We start from the raw sequence: 24,310 nt of genomic DNA on the forward strand, positions 1-24,310 counted from the left end.
CACACACACACAGACACACACACAGAGAGAGAGAGAGAGAAAGAGAGAGAGAGAATCAATGAAAGGATGAGATCTTTGTAAATATATAAAAGAGCAACAAAATTTTAGTTAACTTCACCGAGAGAGAGAGAGAGAGAGAGAGAAAGAGAGAGAGAGAGAGAGAGAGAGAGATCCTGTTTAATAAAATTAAAAGGGATGAAGAGCTAGCTCAGTAGTCAAGAGCAGTGACTGCTTCCATAGAGGACCTGAGTTTGATTTCCAGCATCCACATGTGGTTAATTTGTAACTTCAGTTCCAAAGGGAGCAAAAGTACGAAGAGGGAATTCCTCTGGCCTCTGCAGGTTTTTCACAAATGTGATACACAAACATACAAGCAGGCAAAACACTCATAAACACACAAACACAAAAAATAAATCTAAACAGTAAAAAGGGAAATCTAAAGGGATGCATTACAACAGATATAGAAGAAATTTAAAAAATCATAAGGGCATACCTTAAAAACTTAAATGTAACTAAATTGAAAATGTGAAATGCATAGATAAATTTTTAAATGCATATGACCTACCCAAATTAAATCAAGACAAGAAAAACAACTCGAACACATTTGTAACAAACAATGGGATTAAAGCAGTAATAAAACACCCCCAGCTAAAAGCAGTCCAGACCTAGATGGATGCAAACTCTACCAGACTTTTACAGAAGAACTAACACCGATGCTTCTCAAACTATTCCATAAAATAGAAAGCACAGAAGGCTATGTACTGAATTCTTTCTACAAGCCAAGTATTACCTAATACAAACACCAAATAAAGACAACAACAACAATAACAAAATACAATCTTCCTGATATAGGTGCAAACGTTATACACAAAATACTTGCAAAATGAATTCCACACAAAGAATCATTCATTGGTTTAATTGTAGAGCAGTAATGAAACATATGCAAATGAAAGAAAGTAGTATTTCATATGAAATTACACCATAATCTCAATGAAATCCAAGAGTAGAAGAAATATATCTCAACATAATAAAGGCTATGTATGATAACATTATACTAAATGAAGAAAAACTTGAAAGTATTTCTACTAAAATAAAAAAGATGACAAGGGTTTCCACTCTCTATTCTTATTCAATAGTCATGGAAGTCATAGCTGGAATGAGAGAAAGAGAGAGAGAGAGAGAGAGAGAGAGAGAGAGAGAGAGAGAGAGAGGAAAATAAATCAAAGTATCCTCCTTACTTGTAGATAATATGATGTTATGTATAAGAGATCCTAAAGACACCACCAGAAAACACCTAAATCTGCTGAACACATTTAGTAAAATGGAAGGATCCAAAATTAACATGCAAAACCCAGCAGCCTTCTTATATACTAATAATGTACTGAAAAAGAAATCAGAGAAACAATCCTATTCATAATTGTTTCAAACCAAACCAAACCAAACCAAACCAAACCGTATTATAAACTTAGAATAAATCTAACAAAGAAATGCAAGGTATCTACAATGAAAAACTGAACACTGGAAAAAGGAACTAAAGAAGACACTGGAAAATGGAAAGACCTCCATACTCATGGGCTAGCTCAATAAATATTGTGAAAATGGCTACATGGTGAATTCTAGGTCCAACTACTATTTTCTTTATTCTTTCCTCTTTTTCCCTCTTTAAAAAAAAAATAAAAAGATTGATTGAATGTATATGAGTATTCTGTCTACATGTATGCTTTATGCCAGAAGAGGGCATCAGGACCCACTAAAAATGGTTGTGAGCCACCATATGGTTGCTGAAAATTGAACTCAGGACCTCTGGACCTCTGGAAAAGCAGCCAGTGCTCTTAACTGCTGAGCCATCTCTTTGTTCTTCCATTCCTTTCTCTAATTTTTTTTTCTTTTTCTTTTTGAGATTATAACATAATCACATTATTTCTCTCTTCTCTTCTTCCCTTCAAAACCTCCCATATACTCCTCCTTGTCCTTTCAAATCCATGGTTTCATTTTTCATTATTTGTACATACACACACACACACACACACCCTGCTTGGTCTATATAATAGAACTTGTATGATTTCAAGGCTGACCATCTGGTGTAGGATGACTAGTTGGTGTGCTCTCCACTGGGTAAGACTGTTTTTCCTGGTCTCAGAATTCTTCAGTTATCTGCAATTCTTTGTGTAGGGCTGAGAGGCCTTGTGGTGTCTCCCACTACCCACCCCTCCCCCCAACCTTGGAATGTCTATTGTTGTTACCTTTGTTCAGCCTATGTTTGGGCACTCATGTGAATGAAATGTTAGGGTGTAGCATTTGATCTTAATAAAAGACACATAGTTCCACAGAAAACTCCCTGATCCTTTGGCTCTTACCATCTTGATAACTCTAAGAGTGCAGTAGTGGCATGCATGCATACATACATACATACATACATACATACATACATACATACATATATCAGCAGTAAACAACAGCTCTTTAATTGGACTTAAGACCCACTCAACAAGAGGGAAACTGGTACTGGTAACCCAGGCAACTACTCAGAGTCAGTGAAGACATGGATCTTGGAGAAGAACTGATAACAGTCACTTTCCTAAGCCATAACAATCACTAATTATGCTTTAAGTGTTTGTCCTTATATTCACAGGTAACTGTAGTCCTCACCCCTCATCAAGAAAACTCTTTGCAACAGAGATCATTACAGAAAACCACAACCAATCAAATACAGAGCTGTGGAGTCCAGTCCCTATGGGTACATCTAGACAGACTTTTAAATTTCACTATTGTCTATGTGCTCCACAGATAGGAAAATTTGATAAAACTCAGTCTACAAACAATTCTAAAATAAAACTGAAAATTCTCTGCCTGGCAAATCTATCAAGGTGACAGAAAACAGTATAAATAGAAAAAAACTTAACCCCAAATCCTCAAGTAAAATAACAGTATCAAATATGAAAGACAAGTTTCAATCTAGGTCTACTACTTGCTTCCTCTGGACAGTTTCTCAGTGTCTCCCTCCAGTTCCTCAACTACAAAGTAAGGTTAACGACATACCCAGGGCTGCAGTGCACAAAGCAGTCCATGGGAAAGCTGGTGCACAAGGAGCACTCAGCCAGCACTGGCCATAGCAATGAGTCACTGCCATAGCAGCTCCAGTTCCAAAACCGTGAGCACTGTGAGACGTTAAGTTGTGTCTCAGCATATACTCAATCTCAGAAGTATATTATCTTTAGTGAGTTAAACATGCAAAGTTTACTAAGTTAGCAGTTTTAACTACTGAAATCCTTGAAATTCTTTTAAAAAAGGAGTCTTCTACAAGTGACTCAACTGCTAAGAATAATTTTCTATGCTGCACACATAGAACGGTGTAGTAGCAAAGAGCATGTATGCTGGGAACATGCCCATGGGAAAGTATCATTTTTGTTATTTACAAACTATATGAGCTTGGACAACATTACTTAATATCTCTGTGCATCACATTCTCTATCTATAAGCATAAGAACATGATGGGAGATGTCATTCTGTAAATATGTTTCTCTTATTGGTTAATGAATAAAGCACTGTTGGCCAATAGGAAAGCAAGATAGGCAGGACTAGGAGACAAGGAGGATTCGAGGAAGTAGTAGGGAGGAGTCAGCATGTAAAGACTGGAGAGAGCAGATGCCAGCCCCACTCTCTGGTAAGTTGACACCACGTGGAAATACTTAGATTAATAGAAATGGGTTAATAATTAAGACAGAGCTAGCTGATAAGAAACTAGTACCTGGCCAACAGCATTATATGAAATACAGAGTCTCGGTATGTTATTTGGGGCTGGCGCCGCAGTGGATTCAGGCCGGCAGGAAAACCTACTCGTTAACAATATGGCGCCCAACGTGGCTCTAATAAGAACTTCCACTTAAAACTTAACAAAAGCTTAAAAAATGGTCTTAGAAACAAAAGAACAAAGACAAGCAGAGACTTGTGCGGCTCCTTTAAGGGAGATTTCCCGACTCAGCATAAGCGTCAAAAAACCGCACATCTTTTAAAGAGCTCTGCTAACAAATTCATTGGTGTGTACGGGAACAGGCACATCTCCAACCCGGCAGCATGCTGCTGGATGGCAGCACAAACCAAGGCAGTGAGCACAAACCAAGGCAGTGAGCACAGCTCTCAGTTTTGGCGGTAAAGGTACCTGCCGCCATCTTTGATAGACTGTGGCTGAAACAACTGTGGCTTTCATTTTAGCAATGTTGTTGTTTACCAGATAAAAGACTCGTGGGAAGAAAAACATAGATTTACAGTAAAGACAGATTCACATTAAGAAAAAGTACTAAAGGTTTACAGTGTGTTTTAAAATAAACGTAGGCTTGGGAGAGAAAAAGAATAAAATGGTTTTTAAAAAGACAGAGGAGCTGGGTGTGGTGGCACATGCCTTTAATCCCAGCACTCGGGAGACAGAGGCAAACAGATCTCTGTGATTGCAAAGTAAACCTGGTATGCAGAGTGAATTCCAGGACAGATAAAAGTTATACAGAGAAACTCTGTCTCAAAAAATGAAAAAATAAAAAGTAAACAGAATAATAAAAAAGCCACATAAAGATGGGGAGAATCTGGATACCGTACGGTATTATATTGTCTTTGTATCGTTTGATTGCTGAGGAAATAACAACAACTGTTAAAACAAATGCTGCAGGATCAATCCAATTTATATATTTTAAAAATGCTTTGACTTCAAAATTTAAGTCTAAGGACAAGTTACTGGGGAAAAGGATTTCTATTTTTGTTTCCACAGAAAATGAAAAGCTTCCTTACAGACTAATGTGGTTTTATCAAGCCAGACCCCCTGAAACAGAGTCGCAGGTGATCCAACATTCAAAACAGTTGGACAAAGCAGCCTTGCAGACTACAGCCAAGATATCTGCATCTTCTTAGGATCCCCATGACAGCGCCCCCTACCAGCAGGAAGCAGTTTGGAAAGAATGATGCCCAAATTCCCAAATATTGTTTATAAATGTTTGTTTTCATTTAAATGGGATTGGTTATAAATGGTTAATGACAACAACAAATCTCTTTTTAAAGGTAAAAAGGGAATTATGGTATAGATATGAATACTTTGTTTTGGAATAGATTTTCATTTATTGATACAATTTGAGGTCAATTTTGTGATATGTATATTTCTCTTCTTGTTTAGATATTGTGTTTGCATAGCTCATTTAGAAATGTAATGTATAATGTAGTACAGATTATAGTTAAGTATAATAGTCAAAATTTATAGTGTTAGTTAGGTTTTCTAGATATATAGAGATGTATTTGAGATGGATAAATATTCTTCAAATCTTTCAAAGACCTACAGAATATGGCATTTAAAATGGCTTAGGATTTTTCTTGACAGTGAGACATAACTGTTCCTGGCATTACCACCAGTGTCAGAAAGGAAGATGGACATTAAAAAAAAACTCATAATGGAGTTTGCTTCCAATATGGCAAGACTAGCCATTTGGGCAAGATACTGCTCTTGTCTGGACTGTTTGACTTTATGCTGTATAAACTGGACATGCAGGACCCACAAGAAAATGACTGCTGATACAAGATGGACATTTGCTACAGGGTTGCTGCTTCATGGAAGAGTCTGCCAGACATTCTGCAGGACATAGAGAAAATGACTGACAAACTGCCAATACAGATGGACAGTTTAAAGTTTACTGCTTTGCTTAAGAGTCTGCCAGACACACTATGGCCTATGGGCTGAAGATGGAACATTACAGAAGAACTTCGGGTGACTGACCAGGCAGTGAGTTGTCTCTGTCATTTCTAGAGTTTATATATTATCCTTCTGTGGTCTTTGAAGGAGTTGAAGACAGATAGTTATGGTTATAGTTTTCCTTAGTTAGGATTAAAGATAAGTTACATACAGGACTTTAGACTTACAAAGATAGGATAGATGATAGAATATTTTCTTTAAATCTTCCTAAATGTTAATGAACTAAATATTGTTAACTGTGATTCTTATTTGATAACTGTTGTGTGATACATGTTGCTATGTCAAGGTTAAAACCCTTCTTTTTTATTTTAGACAGAAAAGAGGAGATGATGGGAGATGTCATTCTGTAAATATGTCTTATTGGTTGATGAATAAAGCACTGTTGGCCAATAGGAAAGCAAGATAGGTGGGACTAGGAGACGAGGAGGATTCGGTAGGGAGGAGTCAGCAAGTAGAGACTGGAGAGAGCAGATGCCAGCCCCACTCTCCGGTAAGATGAGACCATGTGGAAATACTTAGATTAATAGAAATGGGTTAATACTTAAGACAGAGCTACCTATAAGAAACAAGTAACTGGCCAAAAGCATTATATGAAATACAGAGTCTCTGTGTGTTAATTGGGGCTGGCGTGGCGGTGGGACCGGCGGGAAAACCTTACTCCTAACAAGAACATATTTGTCATATAAGGTTATTATGGAGACTGAATAAGATAATCATATGTATCAAGTATAGTACTAAACATTTTTCAGTTATCATCTCTGTTATCCCCTTAGAGTTGACTGAAGAAAAAGAATTTACGTATAACTAGTAAAACTTGACTTTACAGAAACACTATATCAGATTCTTAAAAACTTGTATCTCCCCACTCTCTTATTTTTAAACTGGTTGACTGCTGAGCCAACATTCTGTACCTTGTCTCAATATGAGCAAGACAAAAAGTAAATTTTGTATTGGTTTATTCTGCCACTGATACAAAGGTATAGAAGGTTCAAGAGCCTTAACAAAATCCACTTTATGCTAAGCAAGGGGGTGCACACCCTTAATCCCAGCACTTGGGACGCTGAGGCAGTTGAGTTTCTGTAATTCAAAGCCAACTTTGTTTATATAGAAAACTCCAGGCCAATTAGAACTACACACTGAGACACTATCTCAAAATAAGTAAGTAATCCATTCTAGCATCTCATGTCTTTTTTTAAACAAGTCATGTCCTACCTGTCATCTGCATTGCGAAGGGATGGAAGTCGGAAGCTTGTGTTTCTGTCAAGCTTTGACTGGCTTTTGGTCCTTTTGATGGAACCTTTCAGGCGCTTGCTGAAGAATCCCTAGAATGAAAAGACAGAGTGGTGGGAAAGAGAACTACTCAGGAATCTTCCCTTCTGCAAAGAACTTGCAAAAGGGATTTACATTGAAAAGGAAGGACTGGGACAGAATCTAGCTTTCAGTTTTTAATTTTATAAATGCTAGTTGTTTGAAACTTCTTGGTAATATAATGAAGGACTTTTTTCTACTATGAAAAACTGAGATAATTAGACTTGTTGATAACATCAATCTTAGTTTTTATACTAGTTGTGGCAGGAAAAAAAAAGCCACAAGTTTACAAATATACTTTTAAAACAACAGTACAACAGACAAATATACTGTTTTCTATGAAAATATTATCAGCAATCCCAATGGAATTGACATATAATGATTTCCTAAACTAAAGGAAATTAGGTAAATAGAACATCATGTGCAAACTCCCTCAAGTGGGAAGGTATCTGCTGCACTGGAGACATGAAGACATTGCTAGAGGATGGGGGGAGTGTTAACTAAGTAGCACAAGGACTGTATTGTTGCTCTCCAAAGTATTATAGAGTTTGCTCACATAATTTTGGATATTGTTATTTATAAAATTAATTCAAATGCAGAGAAACTATTTTACAGGATATATATATCATCTATGAAATCACTGAAGTACTGAGAGGCAAAGAAAAGAAGTGTTCACATGAACTCACAGGTTTTGTGACCTCAGGTATCAGATCCAGCCAGCCAAAATTCCAGCAGGATGGGGAGGGGCCCAAGAGGTCCCAACTATACCCAGCCAAGAATCTAAAGGCAGTTCAAAGCTGCTGACTGAAGCAGTTTTCTTCAGGGATACAAGCCCTGACAGGAAGCCCATGCTCCAGGGAATAGTCATACACCCTGTGAAAAACTGGCAGCACTAAGTGGACCAAGTAGGTTCGGGGAAAAAAAAAGAAGAGTAGATCAATTAGGAGGGAAATGTGGTGGTACAGGTTTGGGAGGAGTTGAAAGAAGTGAGTAGGGGCGGGTTTGATTGATTAAAATGCATTATGTATGAAATGCTCAGACAATACATTAAAAATATGAACAAAGTACTTTACATCCTTTGGTGATCTCCTGACACCTCCAAACTACAGAAAGCACGTACTCACCTTGAAAATGAGCACACAATAAAAAATTTGTTGTATAAATCCAAGAATGAATGAAGATGGTCACTATTTATAAGGCACACAAAATAATGAGCTTCATTCTGGCATTGTTACATAGATGTTATATACCTTATTCTCAATCATTTCCCTCCTTTATTGTCCTCTCCTCTACTCCTTGCCCAACACTGGCTGGCTTGTCACCCCCTTTGCTTTCCCTTCAGCTTAGTCCCTTACACTTTCTTCATCTCTTCTTACTAATTTTCAATTGAGGCCTACTTTATCAGGTAACAGAATGCTATACTAACCTGTTTTTGGCCGATGTTCACTTGGTAGATTGTTTCCTATCCTTTGGCTTTCAATCTTTACAAGTAAAGTATTTTTCTTAGAGACAGAATTAGCTGGATCTAGTTTTTTAACCTAGCCTGTGTCTCTCTTTTGGTGATTGAGCCTGTTTACTTTAAAGGTTTTACTGAGAAATGTTCACTAATTCCTGTAGTCTTGTTGGTTGATTTCTGGTTGGGTTAATGTTTGCTCTTTATTTCTCCCATTAGAATTTGTGGATTGCTCTTTTTTGATTACCCCTTTAATGAAATTCTTTCCATGCTATTGTGATTCAGACTTCACTCTTCCCTCTTGTATGTTTAACATTCCTTTTTCTCTGCAGTGCTGGCTTGGCTTGGTGATCATGAACTGATTTAGTTTCTGCTGTTCTTGAAATATTTACTTCTCCTTTAATTAAAGAAATAGCTTTTCTGGGCATAGCAATCTTGGCCAGCAGATACTACTTTCAGGGTTTGAAATCTAACACTGCACATTCCTTGGCATCTGGCTTGCTGATGACAGATCTGTTCTTACTTTGGTGTTTCTGCCTTTGTAGGTGAATTGGTGCTTTCCTCTTACATATGTTGAATATTTTTATAACATTAGGACTTGATCCACACATAAGAGAAAGATGAAAAAGTTACTTAATGAATAAATAAAAATGTTTTTGATTATAATAATTGTTTCAATTATTCTTGCTACCCAGAAGGGGAACTGTGATTCAGGGTGTAGCTCAGCAGTTCAGTAGATGTAAGGTCCTGGGTTCAATCTCCAGTGCCAGAGACAAAACTAAACAAAATTTAAAAGGAAAATGAAAAAAACATGTAACCCCCCCCCCCAATACTAGTAAAATACATCTAATCTGTATTTTAGATTCAAGCTTATTATAAGAAGTTATATATTTGAGGAAAAAGAAAAGAATCTTTAAATTTTAAATTTCTTTAAACAGTCATTTGTCTGATCTGCTGTTCAGTATTGTACTAGCATGATGATGGAGACTTGCCATTAGTTCTCAAGATAAATGCCTTATTTACTATGTCTCATCAGAATGGTCCCCTCATCAGTGGTTCTCAATCTTTCAAATGCTTTGACCCTTTAATACAGTTCCTCATGGTGTGGTGACCTCCAACCATAAACTATTTTGCTGATACTTCCTAACTGTAATTTCGTTACTGTTATAAATTGTAATGTAAATAACTGATATGCAGGATATCTGATATGTGATCCCCCAAAAGAGCTGTAACCCACAGACTGAGAACTGCTGCCTCATGTGTTCAGAAATGTATCCAGCAAGCAAGACTTAATGACAGGTTCTAGTTGGACTGTTAGAGGTGGATGAGATTCTGGTCAATGACCCTACCAAATATTAATATAGTTCTAATAAAAATACAGTTATGAAGTTGACTGAAAAAGTCCTACTAGAATTTATTCCTCTAGCCCTTGAATTTTACCTTTTATTAGTATTTATGTCTCTATACTTCATACTTAATTTATTTAATAAAATTTATTTTATTTCTTGTACAGAATGTTATTATGTATAAAGAAAATAAAATTAAAACAAATGCAAATTCTGTCTCAAAGGAGCTTGTAATTTAATGCAGGATTTTGACACTATATATAAATATATACATAGCCTTATTAGAAGACTTGAAATGGCTAGGGAAAGAATCTCTGAGCACAGACATCTACCACTAGAAACCTCTAAAACTAAACATCAGTAGAACAAAGACTGACAAAACCAGGATAGAATATCTAAGAACTGTGAAACAAGTACACAAGAAATAACATGTACAATGGGAATACCAAGAGAGGGGAAAAATGAAGAAAACAAAACAAAAACACAAGAAATCGATGAAATAATAATGACTGAAATTTTCCCAAAAATAGTATCAGAAACCAAAATAAGATCCACAGGGATCCACAGGATGCAAAAATGTCTCAAACAAACTAAAGATATCAAAATTACATTTAGGCACGTGTGTGTATTTTTGTTTTGTTTTTTGTTTTTGGGACAGCAATTCTCTGTGTAGTCCTGGCTGTCCTGGAACTTGCACTGTGGAGCAGACTGGCCTTAAACTCACAGAGATCCACCTACCTCTGCCTCCCAAGTGCTGGGATTAAAGGCATGCACCTCCACCCACCATTTAGACATATTTTTTTTTTTTTGAAGATCTATTTTATTTGTATAACTGTTTTGTCTGCATGTATGCATGTGTACCACACACATACCACAGTAGTTCAGAAAAGAGTATTGGATCCCTTGGAACTAGAGTTACAGACAGTTGTGAGCCATAACCATGGGTGCTGAGAACCAAGCCTAGTCTTCTGCAATGCCAGTGAATGCTCTTAATCCCCCAGCCTCAAGTTAGCTATATTTTAAACCAAAGAAAATCTAAGTAAGGAGTAAATACTGAAAGAACCCAGAGGATAGAAGAAGGAGATCGTCTGAGTGCAGAGGAATGATGGTAAGAATAGCTTTATGCTCAAAATATATTACAAGCTTTCATGAAAATGGTCTTAAGCAGCCGAGCATAGCAAAAAACTTTAAAAATCTTAAAAAAGAAAAAGAATTACATCTTTTCAGAAACCATGGAAACAAAACACATGGCATAAACTATTTAAACAGGTGAGAGAAAAAAAAATGCCACTCTCCTAGAATTCTGCAACCCGAAAAATTACTCTTCTAAAATGAAAAAGGAAGCTGCCACGACTTTCTCAGACAATATTACATTTGTTGCTAACAGGCCTGCCAAAACAGAAATACTAAAAAGAAGTTTGGTAGAGAGAAAGAAAATAAGTATTACCAAAATAAAGGAAATCTAACTGACATACTATAGAAGAAAAAAAGGAAAAATTTAATCAGTGACTACTTAAAACTACGAAAGGCAGGAAAAGAGACAAAAATAACACAGAACAAGGGCAATGAACAGAAAATGGTAACAAATATATTAGTAATCTACCTCAATCACTTTAATATTAACAGTATAAATGTATCAGTTACTAAGTAACAGTATTAAACCATGGGCTGATGAAGAGATGTTCATATAAAATACAGATACAAACAGATGAAGGGTAACTGAACTGTAAAGGAAACTAGAAAAATAGTAGCAATTAAACACAAAGTAAGCACAAGACTAAAAACACTGGATTAAGTCAATAAAATTGAAAACATGAAATCTAGAGAAAAATTGCTGAACCTAATTAATATCTGGTTCCTTGAAATGATCAATAAAATTAATAACACAATACTCAGGCTAAGAAAAAAAAGCACATAAATTACTAGTATCAGAAATGAAAGAGGGTATATTGGTATAGATCTCATCAGCATTAAGATGATAATAAAATGCAACTCTGTGTCCAAAATTTTGGTAACCTAGGTGAAATTCCTCAAAAGTCACAGTCTGCCACACTCAAAGAACAAACAGCCAAACAGCCTGTTTTCTGTTTAAGAGGCTGAGCCTCCTATTATATGCCTGTAGTCCTAGGTACTTGGAGCACTGATGTAAGGGAAAGATTGCTGGAGCCCAGGAATTCAAAGCCAGCATAGGCAACATGGCAAGACTTGAACTTGAACAGAAAAAGAAGTAATTGACTCAATAATTAGTTCTTGAACATAAATCACCAGGCAAATATGTTCTGACTAGTGAGTTCTACCAAACATTTAAGGAAGAAATTATACCAATTATTTATTACCTCTTTTGGAAGATATAAGTAAAAAAGAATACTTTCTGTTTTAGGTTTATAAAAACAAAATCTGAGTAGTTGGTACAGATTCCCCATATCATTACTCCCTCTATACATACACAGCCATTCCCATTATCATTACTTCACACCCAAGGGGTCATCTATTAAAACTGATGAATCTACTTTGACATCATTATTGCACAAAGCCTTAATTTTCATTAGAGTCCACTACCAAGGCTTCGTTCTACAGTTCTGGAGAAATGTGGGGCGATACATATGCACAGTACAGTACCTTTCAGAGTATTTTCACTGCCGTAAAAAGTTTCCTGTGCCCCACCTCCTACTGCCCTAAAGTTTCCTGTGCCCCACCTTCTCACCAGTCACCATCTGCAGTCCTCAAGTTTTTGGTTATCTCTGATCTTTTTTACTGATTCTGTAGTTTTACTTTTTCCAGAATGTCATATAGCTGGAATCATGCAATACATAGACATTTTAGACTGACTTCTTTTTATAAACAACACACAACTATGTTTTTTTCTGTTCTGGTCTGTCTTTGTTTTAGAAGTCTCTACAAATCTTTCAGTTTAGAGACTGTTTACTCAGCTATACCTGCTCCACCAACAGGCTCATAAAGGAGGTCTTTTAGAATTCTTTCTTTTCTACTTACATTGCCCATATGTTTGGGCACGTGTCAACTTTATCCCAAAGTGTCCTTAGCATCCTGATCATAATTGCATTAAATTTTTGATTTGGTGATTGCATCTGAATCTAGTTCTGCTATTTTCTATCTCTTTAAACCATATTTTCTACCTTTTCATATGTTTTGTGTCAATGCAAAAACCACATCTCTCCAGCTGGGTGTTGGTGGCTCACACCTTTAATTCCTGTACTTGGCTGGCAGAGGCAGGCGGATCTCTGTGAGTTCCAGGACAGTCTGGTCTACAGAGCAAGCAAGTTCCAGGAGAACCTCCAAAGCAATACAGAGAAACCCTGTCTCAAAAAACCACATCTCTTTTCTTACAGGGAATAAGAGATAGTTTACTCTGGAGCCATTCTGAGTGGCCATGGCCCTGGAACACCAATTTAGGTTACCCCAAATTCCATGTTCTAATGTGGAAAACAGTTTCACAGAGTTTTTATTGTTTTACAGAAAAGAGAGTACATCAGAGAGTCAGGTACACTGAGATGGGGAAACTGTCCTATAGGCTCACAATGCTATCTGATGGCATTCTTAGCTTTTGGATTGGTAGAAGCTAGTTGCCTGCTAAAATTATACAAGTTCAAACACAGAGGGAGAAGAAAGGCTATTCTAGAGAGCCAAAATAAGATAATTAACCTCTGGATCTACAACATTCCAACTATCCAGACTTCTGAAATTCCAATGGGTCAATCAGTCTCTTCAGACACAAAAACTCCTTTCCCTGTTCTCAGGCTGACATAGCTTCTTTTCAGGAATTTTCAGTCACATCTCTTTCTTTCTTCATTCCTTCCTTCCTTTCCTTTCTTTTTCTTTTCTTTCTTTCTTTCTTTTTTTTTTTTTTTTTGGATAGGCTTTTCTGTGTAGCTCTGGCTGCTTGAACTCACTCTGTAGACCAGGCTGGCCTTGAACTCCTCTGCCTCCTAGGTACTGGGACTAAAGGTGTGCATCACTACCAGTTGGCATGACCCTTTTCTTGATAACTACATAAAATAGCTGAAAGGAACCATGGCCTAGGTAGTGTGGTAGTGGGTTTGCCAACACTTCAGACTTGTGACTAGGTCTTGGGCTTTTTATGAGTTTGTGTTCAGGCCTGAAAACTTCCTCAATGTATTTTGGTACCCATCCAGGCCACTGCCTGGCTTTAGGTGGAACAGGTTAGCAAAGGAGAGTCAAAGTCAGGATCCACCCCTTCCCCACAGACCTGTTAGGTCAGCTTCAATAGCTCTCCTTTGGAGGACCTTGTTAAGGACAGAATACTTTTTTCTTATTCAAAATGCACCCTCCCACTTCTCTGCCAGATGGGGGGGGGGATGAGGATATCTCTGCTCTTCACAATGACTGCCTAAAAAAGTTCCAAGAAGTCAGACTTAAAAAGAGACTATTTGTGTTTCCACAGAGAATGAAAAGATGTGGATTCCTTCCAGACTAATGTGGTTTGATCACACCAGACTGCCTGAAACCGAGTACAAGGTGATCCTACATTCAAAACAGCTGGACAAAACAGCCCTACAGACTACAGCCAGGATATCTGAATCTTCTTCGAATCCCCCATGACAGCGCCCCTTACCAGCAGGAAGTAGTTTGGAAGGAACGACGCCCACATTCCCAAATATTGTGTATAAATGTTTGTTTTCATTTAATTGGACTTTGATATATAAAATTAAATAAAATAATAATAATAATAAAAAAAGAGACTCCAATACCCTATTACTAAGTTCTGGAAGTTTTGGATGGCTCATGCTCCACATTGGACCTCCAATTAACTAACAGCTGGGTTTCCTTATCTGGAAACAAGACCCATCTTTAAGCTCTGAAGGTGCAGGGTACTGTTAGATCCCTGTTAGTACTGACTAAGTGGTTAAACTTTAGTAAGTGTTCAACACATCTGGAACCATAACCAAGTTCCAATTGTTTGGGGGATACACATGTTTATGGTTGCACAGTCTCTTCTGTTCATGGATTTAGCAGAATCTACTGTACGCTTCTATTTTCACCTTTTTCATGGAGATAGTTTCCTGTTCAAAGACTACACTTTCCAGCTTCCCTTGAAGACTAGGATAGTCATTTTTGCCCATCTCCACCCCTGTAAGAGTCTTCCTCCCACCTTCCCTAGGAGGCATTTTAGCCATGTGCACACATGGGTGTCAATGATGTCCTCCTGCTGTGAATAAACATGGTCCCACCTAGGGTGAGGGTAAGCCTCCTCCCACTCCCCAGTGGCCTTTTAAAAATAATATAACACATGGTGTTCAAGAGCCAGGATGGGAAATCTGACCTTACTGGTGGTTCAAGTCCACCCGTGGACAAACCTCCCTAGCTCACACATGTTCTTTGCCTTGGCCTGAGAGGATTAGGCAGGGCCACCAGTTTCTTCTCAGAAGCCTTTCCTTTTCACTTTCTGTCCCCTCCTGTTTTCTCTCATCTTACTATCTGGAATGTCCTGGCCTAGGTGGGGGCCATGCTTCATTTGGCCAGAACATGAACAAAATGTAGTGAAACTTTGGACAAGGTAGTCTGTTGGACCTAATTCAGACACCTACTTAGGTTTCAGGGCTCACTGGGGCTGCTTAGTCAAAGGTACAGGAGACTTGCCACTGGCAGTGAGACCATCTGTTCAGTCAAAAGTTCTGACAACCTTATACTGGCCTTGTGGGTCCTTAACCCTGGATTTGTATAGACTGGGGATGCCCCCTTACATTCCAGGCACATTTGGCCATTTCCAAATATAGACGATGCTCAATGCAACTGGACATTGATCCCTGTGTGTAAAATGATCCTGGGCCCAACCTTGGGTTCCAAATTTTCTGTACCAAAACCTACTCCTTGGCCTGTTTGAGGGCTGACTTCAAAAAGGCTTCCAAACTTGCATATCCTTATGCTTTTGGCCTACTTGTGTGTTTGCCTCTCCAAATCTGTAAAATCCTGCTTGTATCTTTAACAGCTAAGAAGTAAAAGCATATCAGGTTGTCTGTTGCTACTGACACATACAAGCTGGTTATGGATTTGTAGATTACTGGGTTCAGTCTGACAGAGATTAAAATGTCTTTTGATTATGGATAATATTGAAATATTGTTTCATGCAGTTCTACTCTACTGGAGTTAGATTTTAGTTCATCTGCTCCAGACACAAGCATGTTTGTTTAATAATGAGGTTATGCTGGTTACCTCATTCTATGACAAGGAAAAGGAGATCAAAACACAACAGCCTAGGAGAAGACACTATGTGCTTAGAAATACCTAAATGGTAAAACACCCACAGTAGGGATTACTGTTGCTTATCTCACACCCCTTTTCTTGGTTTTATTTAATGCTCTAAAAACTCCACTTCTTATATTACTGAATCTTTTGCTAAAGTATAAATTTTAACTCAAAATCTGCGAGGTTTAAAAATGCCAATCAGAAAAAAGTTTGCTTAAAATGTGTCACAAAAGGGTTAACAGTTTAAAAGTCTCTATGTAGACAATCTTAATATCCTCTAGCATACCATGTATGTAAGTTGGATCCAACTCTTGTATAGGAAAAGAGTATGTGCCTGATGGTCTCACCTTGGAGTATCTTGTAGCTTGCCACCATCTTGGTTGATCACTTGGAGTAAACAACAACCACATGGCTTGCTGGCAGCCAGTGACTCAGTCACCATCTTTACTAAAGCTAAAGAAAGGGCATTCGATATGACTTCATTGACAACTTGGTTCAGGTACAAAGCAACTAAGGCAGTACCCATAGAACAACTAGATCAGCAGTTCTCAATCTGTGGGTTGTGAGAAGACCCCTTGGGGGGGTGTCAAATGACCTTTGCACAGGGGTTATTCAAGACTATTGGAACACACAGATACTTACACTATGATTCATAATAGTTGCAAATTTATAGTTATTAAGTAGCAACAAAAACAACTTTATGGTTGGGAATCAGCACAACATGGGGAACTATATTAAAGGGTTGCAGAATTAGGAAGGCTGAGAACCACTGAACTAAATCCACTGAGCCCTCTGCTTATTATTGTATCTCCCTTTTATTAGACTAAGGAGGAAATACTAGGCTTCCAAGATGGTTTGTTTTGAAATTGAATCATACAAAAAACCCCAAACAAACAAAAAAACCCAAAACACCTGGCATTTTGTAAAAGTGAATTTTAAAAGGATAAGGAAAATGAGGTTCCCAGTTACTTGGAAAAAAAGATCAATTTATATCCATTTAAAAAAATATACCTAATTTTGAATATTACTGTAGATTAAACAAACTTTAAATTTACTTTAAATTTGTCTTGACTTATTTGTTTCAAGCATATGTTTGATAACACATACAGCTCATTTAATTTGGTTATTTTGCTCTGAACAACCTATCTATTCTAAAATAAAATAATGATAAGAAATATGCCTTACTCCTGTCAGTATGTGATGACCTACTGAGTTGCCCATATACAAAAGGAGAAAGGTGGTGGCTTTGTCTTCTTTGTAATTCAGTTTATGTTACGTATTAATTATCTATTAGATTTGACATGACTGACTACTTTCATCTGTTGCTTGAGCATATTGAATAAAAATGTAGATTTCCCTCCATAATTTAACATTTTATTGATTCTTGTGGATTTTACATCATGCATCTCAATCCCATTCATCTTCCCATCCCATCACATCTGCTCCCTTGCAACCTTCTTCCCAAGATAAAACAAAATAAAATTAAAAAGAGAAAAAGAAAAATCTTGTCATGGAAGCTTAGTGTGATACAGTGAGTCATGCAGTAAACCCTTTTGTCCATATATCTTTACTTGCAAGTGTTCATTGCAGTCAGTCATTGGTATTGTTTGAAGCCCCTAGTTTCTGCTACCCTATCAATACTGGGCACTCACTGGGGCTCCTCTTAGATACCCTGTGTCATGGAGATCCTGTAACTTTGGGACTGCAGGCCTGGCCCCTTCTGGTTCTGGGCCTGGGTGGTTGCTGGGTTGGTCAGCCCACCAGCTCTCCTAATCTTCAACACTAGGGTGAACTCTCCAGCTTTCATGTCCTCAGGCCATATTGCCCACACCCACAACACCAGGGCCAGCTCTACTGTTTCCCAGGTGAGGTACAGGGGCCACTTGGCCAAGTGCTGCAACTGGTGAGAGGCAGGGCCAGTTTCCCACCTGCCAAAGACAGAAAAGGGCAAGGGGTTTTCTCCCTTGCCCACACCACCTATGGCAGATGAGGGTGGGGCCTCCCCAGGCCAGCTCACCCATGCCCCACCCCATCCCTTGGATGGGATCAGCTTTACTGTGCTGCCCAGATGAGGGGGCGGGCCCACTCTCCTGCTGTAGGTATCAATGGGGTGGTGGTGGTGGGGGGAGGGCATCTCTCCCTCTCCCTCACTACCATGTAGCAGGCAAAGGGACATGGCCACTTGTCCCACTCTCATGACCTCAAGGCTGGTCTATACTCCCTCACCCCCCCCCCCACCCCAGCAGGGCAGGCACTTCTATACTGCCCAGGTGAGGCACAGGGCCTGCTCTCTCAAGTGCTGCAGCTGGTGAGGTACAGGGCTGCTTTCCCACTCTCATGACCCAGGGGCCCACTTTCCCACCTGCTGCAGGTGTCGAGGGGCAAGGGGCTAGAGGCGAGGGGTGAGGGGAGGCATCTTTCTCCCTTCCGTGTTGCTTCATGACAGACAAGTAGTGGGGCAGCTCTCCTACATTCACACCTTCAGGGCTGGCTCACACATGCCCCTGCCAGCAAAGGTGTAGAATTTTAAAAGGTTTTGTTAATAGGGTTAATTTTAGAAAACTTTGTAAATTGAACTAATTTACTCTTGACAAGGCAGGCACTGTCTCTGGGTATATATTTTTTAAACTGGAAACTGAAAATCATTTCTTTTGGGGGACTGTAACTTAGAACTAAACTGTCTCTTGGAATATATGTATGACAATTTAATGTTAACACAATATATACTAAGTCGTGTGTTCAAATACTAGATATGGTCACTTAAGGTAACAATTCCAATTAAAATTTTTTTATGTTATCAAATTTTTCTAACCAAAATTTTTGTTTTACTTAAGATACTCTGAATCTTCATTAAATAATAGCTGAAATTGTTCATATTTAAAACAAATCTACAAAGGTCAACACACGTGAAAGAAGGAATATCACTTATAGACACCTTCTGTTCAGATTAATTCCTTGGATGACTTTGACTTCTCTTACAAAACTTCCAGGTGCTGGAGGCTGATGCAACAAACAGCTGATTATAGTTACCTTATCCTCCTACAGAGCTCTGGTACATGATCTGGTTGGAAAATTGCTTTGAACTTATGTTAATGTTGATATAAAAGTTTGCCCATGTAATTTTGTCTCTTCCTGTTCCCAACAAAGTTGTATGGCTATTACCCTACTGAATTATGTTTTAGATCTTTGCTGTTAAGTTTTATCACAGCCCCTTGGATGGAACTCTTCTGAAGCACTCTATCTGCTGCTCCCTCATCCATTTCCTGTCAGCCAAAAGGCAGTTACAGAAAAGATCTGCACCCGAAACCCCTAAAAGCAGTATGGGTGACCTCTAAAAGGGGACTAACACGCCATGGGCCATCCAATTCATTACTCTTCTTGCCACTCTAGACATGGTTTGGGGGACTCAGAACTAAAACAGGTGGACTGAAGCCTCCTTTGCATCAACTAACCTTTCTGTCTCAGCCCAGACAACACCCTTCTGAACCAGCTCCATTACTTAATTGCCGCAGCACTCCAAAATCAAGAGGACTATATCATACTACAGGTAGGGAAGGTTTTGTGTCCTCCTCTGCCAACATGCTGCTTCCAGGTCAACAAATCCTAACTGGTTTAATGTGGGGTCTAGAGACACGGACTAGAAAAAATTTTTAACCATAAGCCTCCTCCTATGTCTGGGCTTCTGGTTCCCTCCCATTCTGGCTCCTCCCCTGGATCACTCCTTTCCCCCTTATTATCCTCATGTTTTAACCCTGTCTTTTAAATGTTTTACCTAATGAAATTTTGGTTAGAAAATTTTGATAATGTTAAAATTGAAAAAAATTTTGTATGACCATATCTAGCATTTGAAAATGTGACTTAATATATATTGTTAACATTAAATGTCTTACTTACTTCTTTCATTCTATATTCAAACCAAATGTTCTATTCAAGCTCTCCCAACAGCTTTCACCCTATGACATCTACATTTGTTCTTGATGTGTTTAAAAAAAGACCCTTGAGATGCTCTGGAGAAACTGGCTAATAGGGACTTTCATCCCTTTCACCCAAGACCAGACACAATTCTTTACTTCAGTCCTCTACTTTTTCCTGTTCCCTTCCTTTGATGGTATGTAGCCCCCTGATACTTCTGCTAGCTCATTTTGGTGCAATAGTTTGGTAATGGGACCAATCACTCATTCCGAAACAACTCTATGCTCACTTTCTTCTGCCTGCTGTCTGTCTTGCCTCCTTTCCTCTCCCTCCCCAAACCTTCCCTAGACAATCTCTCAGTTCTACACTATAACCAAACCATCTGTTTAAAGCCCTCTAACAATTATTTTCTAGGTCCCTAGGAATATGGGGTGGTAATTGCCTGGTCCATTTCAGCCAAACAAGTTAGGACTCTTGCCCTGCTACTGAGGACCCCTCTTTAATGGGCTCAGAATTACCCCTTATGACAGAGACTCTTCTCTGCGTACAACAGCTATAACCCCTGCCCTGTATTTTTATGTACTCTCAGGGTTAGGAATGACAGTATCCTGTTGAAAGACTATACTTCCCAGCTCCCCATGCAGACTATGCAAGCAATTTTCGTCCATTTCCACCCCATAGGAGACCACATTGTAGGCATTTTGGCCATCTATACATGTAGGTAACAAATATGATTCCTCACCATGAATAAAAATGGTCCTGCCTAAGGTCAGACCAAGCCTCTCTTTTTTTGCCTTCTCTCTTTCTACAGTCCTTTTTAAAATGGTTTAACCAGAGAATAGGGTAGATGTTTTTCATTTCTTCTACCTGATATTCAGTGGTACACAGAAATCGAAAGGATGGGGCCTTTCCCCTTCTTATCATGACTGGCTCACATTATTCCATATAATTATGGCTTGGAATAATAGTATGTCTGAGGTTTATACCATCCTTTATCTCTCGTTGTTACCCCTTATATGTTAAAAGCCCTGGAAAAAAGGTGCTTATAAATACTAGCTGAACATGAATTCAGGGTGAAAGCCTGTTGGACAGGAACACAGAACCAAGCTTTCCTCCTTGAAGCCATCAAACCAGAGAAAAGAAATCTAGTAATAAGTTTCGAACTCACAGAGATTTGTGACTGTTTGGAGATGTGTCCATTGGTGTTCACAGCGATACTTGGTATGTTTTTAGGTTCTTGTTAAATATTTGTCAACTTAATGAATTTACTGAAAGCTCTGTGCATACCATACTGGGGCTGGGTAGGTGTTTTCCAATATGAAATACATTTAATCTGTGCAGCAATTCCATGAAGTAGGTATTCAATAAGTTGCTTCAGTTTAAACAGTGTGTAAATGCTGAGTTAAGATTTAAACCTAGCATATGACACATATTTTAAAATGGTTCATTTCCTGGTGTTTTTACCGAACATCTATTACTCATCATATACTTAAGTCATTTGACACATCAGTGAATAAAATTTAAAAAAAATCTTGCCTCCTTTAAACTTACACACCAGTAGAAAAAGATAAACAATAAATAAGAACATACAAAATAAAAGGCAAGTAAATTAGAGCCATGAAGAGTGGCTTGGTGGTATTAAGTGGTTAAGGTAGGCCTTATAGGAAAGACCACATCTGAGAAAGGCTTAAGAAGGGAAAACAGCCTGAGTCTGAGGGGAAGCACTCAGGTAGCAGAGGCAGGCTCGTAGAGGCTTCAAGGAAGAGCAGGAAATGGGTGCACTGGAGTAGAGGAAATGATGGAAGGGAAGCGAGAGACAGTGTCACAAAGAGTAAAATGTTGTTGCTCCCTAGAAGGGGGAGGAGAGGAAATAGTGCGCAGACCCTATAAAACCTCGCCTTTGACTCTAAGAACAGACGCCATACAGACGCTAATCAATGATGGGTAAATTTTTTTTGACAAAAAATATCCTTTCTCATTAAAAACAGATAGGTATAATAATAGTATGTCTGGAGCAAAAATGTGCAATTGATAATATTTTTATTAAAAGCAGACTATCTCATATTCAGAAGGATAAATGATCCTCTTAATGTCACACAGCTGCTAAATAGCAGATTTTAAGATCAACAAGCCTCACTTCTAAATTCTTGCTGCTAAACTGCTATGTGATGCTCAATCTCCACATTCTAAATTCCCTTCAATGTTCTAAGCACTGTACCTTACTTTCCCCATATGTACTGTACTATCATATATATTAAAGGGTTATATACTACACACACACATACACGCACACACACTCTGAAGAAAGGAGAAAATCTGAAGCAAAGCAGCAAACATTCCCAGTTTTAATTTGACTTAGTAGAATTTGTCAATGCAGTTCCTATTTACACAATCAAACTAAAGTGAACACTGCTAAAATTACTTTTACATGTACCTAATTCTGGGGTTACTGAGCATTAGAAAAAAACAACTTTTATACAAAAAAATTTAAAAACAGAAGAATACCAACATGAAAATGCTTCCCTCACACATTATAATATCTGTGTCCCAGTGACATAAAGAATATAAAAGATGCGTCTGTAAGTTTACAACAAAAACCCATCAATGTAAATGAAAACAAAGAAAGGCTATACACATCACATCTTCTGACACCAAACTTAACTGAAAAATAAACACTCAAAGATGAACAAACAAAACCATAAAAAAAAAAATTCCTACCATACTCTATTCAGGTAGAATTATAGCAAGGTATGGTTTAAGAATTAAAGTATATAACTTTAAAATATAGTACAAAAATTCATTGTTTGAATAAGCCATTCATTATGGCAATTGATAGAACTAAACAGACTTACTTTAATTAATTGGTGATCACGATTTTCCTTCAAATAAAAGCTGAAAATCAGCAACTGCTGGCATAATAAAAAGCCAAATGCTGCCTTTCTCTGCGGCTTGGTGGATAGCAGAAAGACAATAACAAAAGTTGTCTACCACCTATAAATGAGAGTAACCCCGGAAGACTGAACTCAGTTATCTGGCCATGATTGGTGGTGGAAATAAAACTGCTGCTATGCAACCGCTCTCTGAAGCCTCAGTGGAGGGAACAGGAGACACTGACATGTGGGTATCCTGGCCCTGCTCCTGCTCCCTTAAGACAAGGAGAAGTGGAGACAGAAACATGTCATCACCTTTCACAGGAAAACAGGGATGTGCAATGAACCTCTCTGCTTGACACCTTCTCACATCAGAGACCACACAGCATTCTAAGTGATTGGGGAATTATAATAGCATTCCCTTAAAATGTTTATGACTAAGAAAATGCCACCCTGTCTAGTAGGAAAGACTCAGGTGAGAACTGTTTACATTCTTGCTTTTCAAGTTATAGTTTAATTAGTAAGTTAATCTGTATATTTTGTATGTTTTATCACCTATTGTAACTTATCTAATTAGAAAGACTAAATTATGTCTATAATATTCCCATACATTTTTAGTTATCTTAGAAACATATTAGATATTTAGTAAATGTTGATTAAAAGATAACTATAAAAATTAGAAAGAAGAAGGGAAAGGACAACTGAAAATACTAAACTCTACCTTCCACAGTCATTACATTTAGTTAATTTTTATAATTGGAATGAGAAAAGATGGAAAACAAGGTACTGTCAACAACAAAAATGATTGCCAAGTATTTTATAGTAAAAAAAACAGTATCAATATTGGTGTCACCTTTCCCCAATTTAGATATCAGAGAGAAAAAAATTTTATGAAATAACATACTATAAATGTTTTCCTCAGCCTAAAGATGACTGACCACAATCTTGGGGCCTAGAATAGGATGATCTATATTTTTTGTTTATTTGTTTCATTCGGTTTTTGCTGTTCTTGGGTTCAAACTCAGGGCCTTGTGTATTGTAGGCATGAGTTCTACCATTAAGCTGCACTCTCAGCCAAGAGATCTGTATTTTACACAAGATTCAGTGTGAGTATCCCCTCCCTTTGTTTTTTTGAGACAGGGCTTCTCTGTAGTTCTTTGGAGCCATCCTGGAACTCACTCTGTGGACCAGGCTGGCCTCGAACTCAGAGATTCACCTACCTCTGCATCCTGAATGATGAGATTAAAGAGTGTCACCAATGTCCAGTTTATGGACAAAATAAATATTTTATTATTAAAATTGTAAACAAAACCCCCCAAATTAGTAAACATGTATCTATTAATCAGACTGAAACATTATTAACAATATATAAAACTATATTTTAAAATATATCATCTATGCATCCTATTTTAAAATATCTTTTCTTAGCCACGTGGTAGTGGTACATGCCTTTAATCCCAGCATTCAG

General features: G+C 38.0%; 1 protein-coding gene across 7 annotated transcripts in view; it reads right to left on the minus strand.

Annotated features, from left to right (window-relative positions):
- Rasal2 (RAS protein activator like 2) overlaps window positions 1–24,310 on the minus strand; it is a 270,356-nt gene that overhangs the window by 54,917 nt on the left and 191,129 nt on the right. For all 7 annotated transcript variants that reach the window (XM_051186049.1, XM_051186048.1, XM_051186050.1 and 4 more), the window contains one exon: window positions 6,941–7,050. In XM_051186049.1, the coding sequence (XP_051042006.1) occupies window positions 6,941–7,050 (110 nt within the window). The remainder of the gene's footprint in view (window positions 1–6,940; window positions 7,051–24,310) is intronic.

Source organism: Phodopus roborovskii, unplaced genomic scaffold (genome assembly GCF_943737965.1).
Source record: "Phodopus roborovskii unplaced genomic scaffold, PHOROB, whole genome shotgun sequence".
NCBI classification, from domain to species: domain Eukaryota; kingdom Metazoa; phylum Chordata; class Mammalia; order Rodentia; family Cricetidae; genus Phodopus; species Phodopus roborovskii.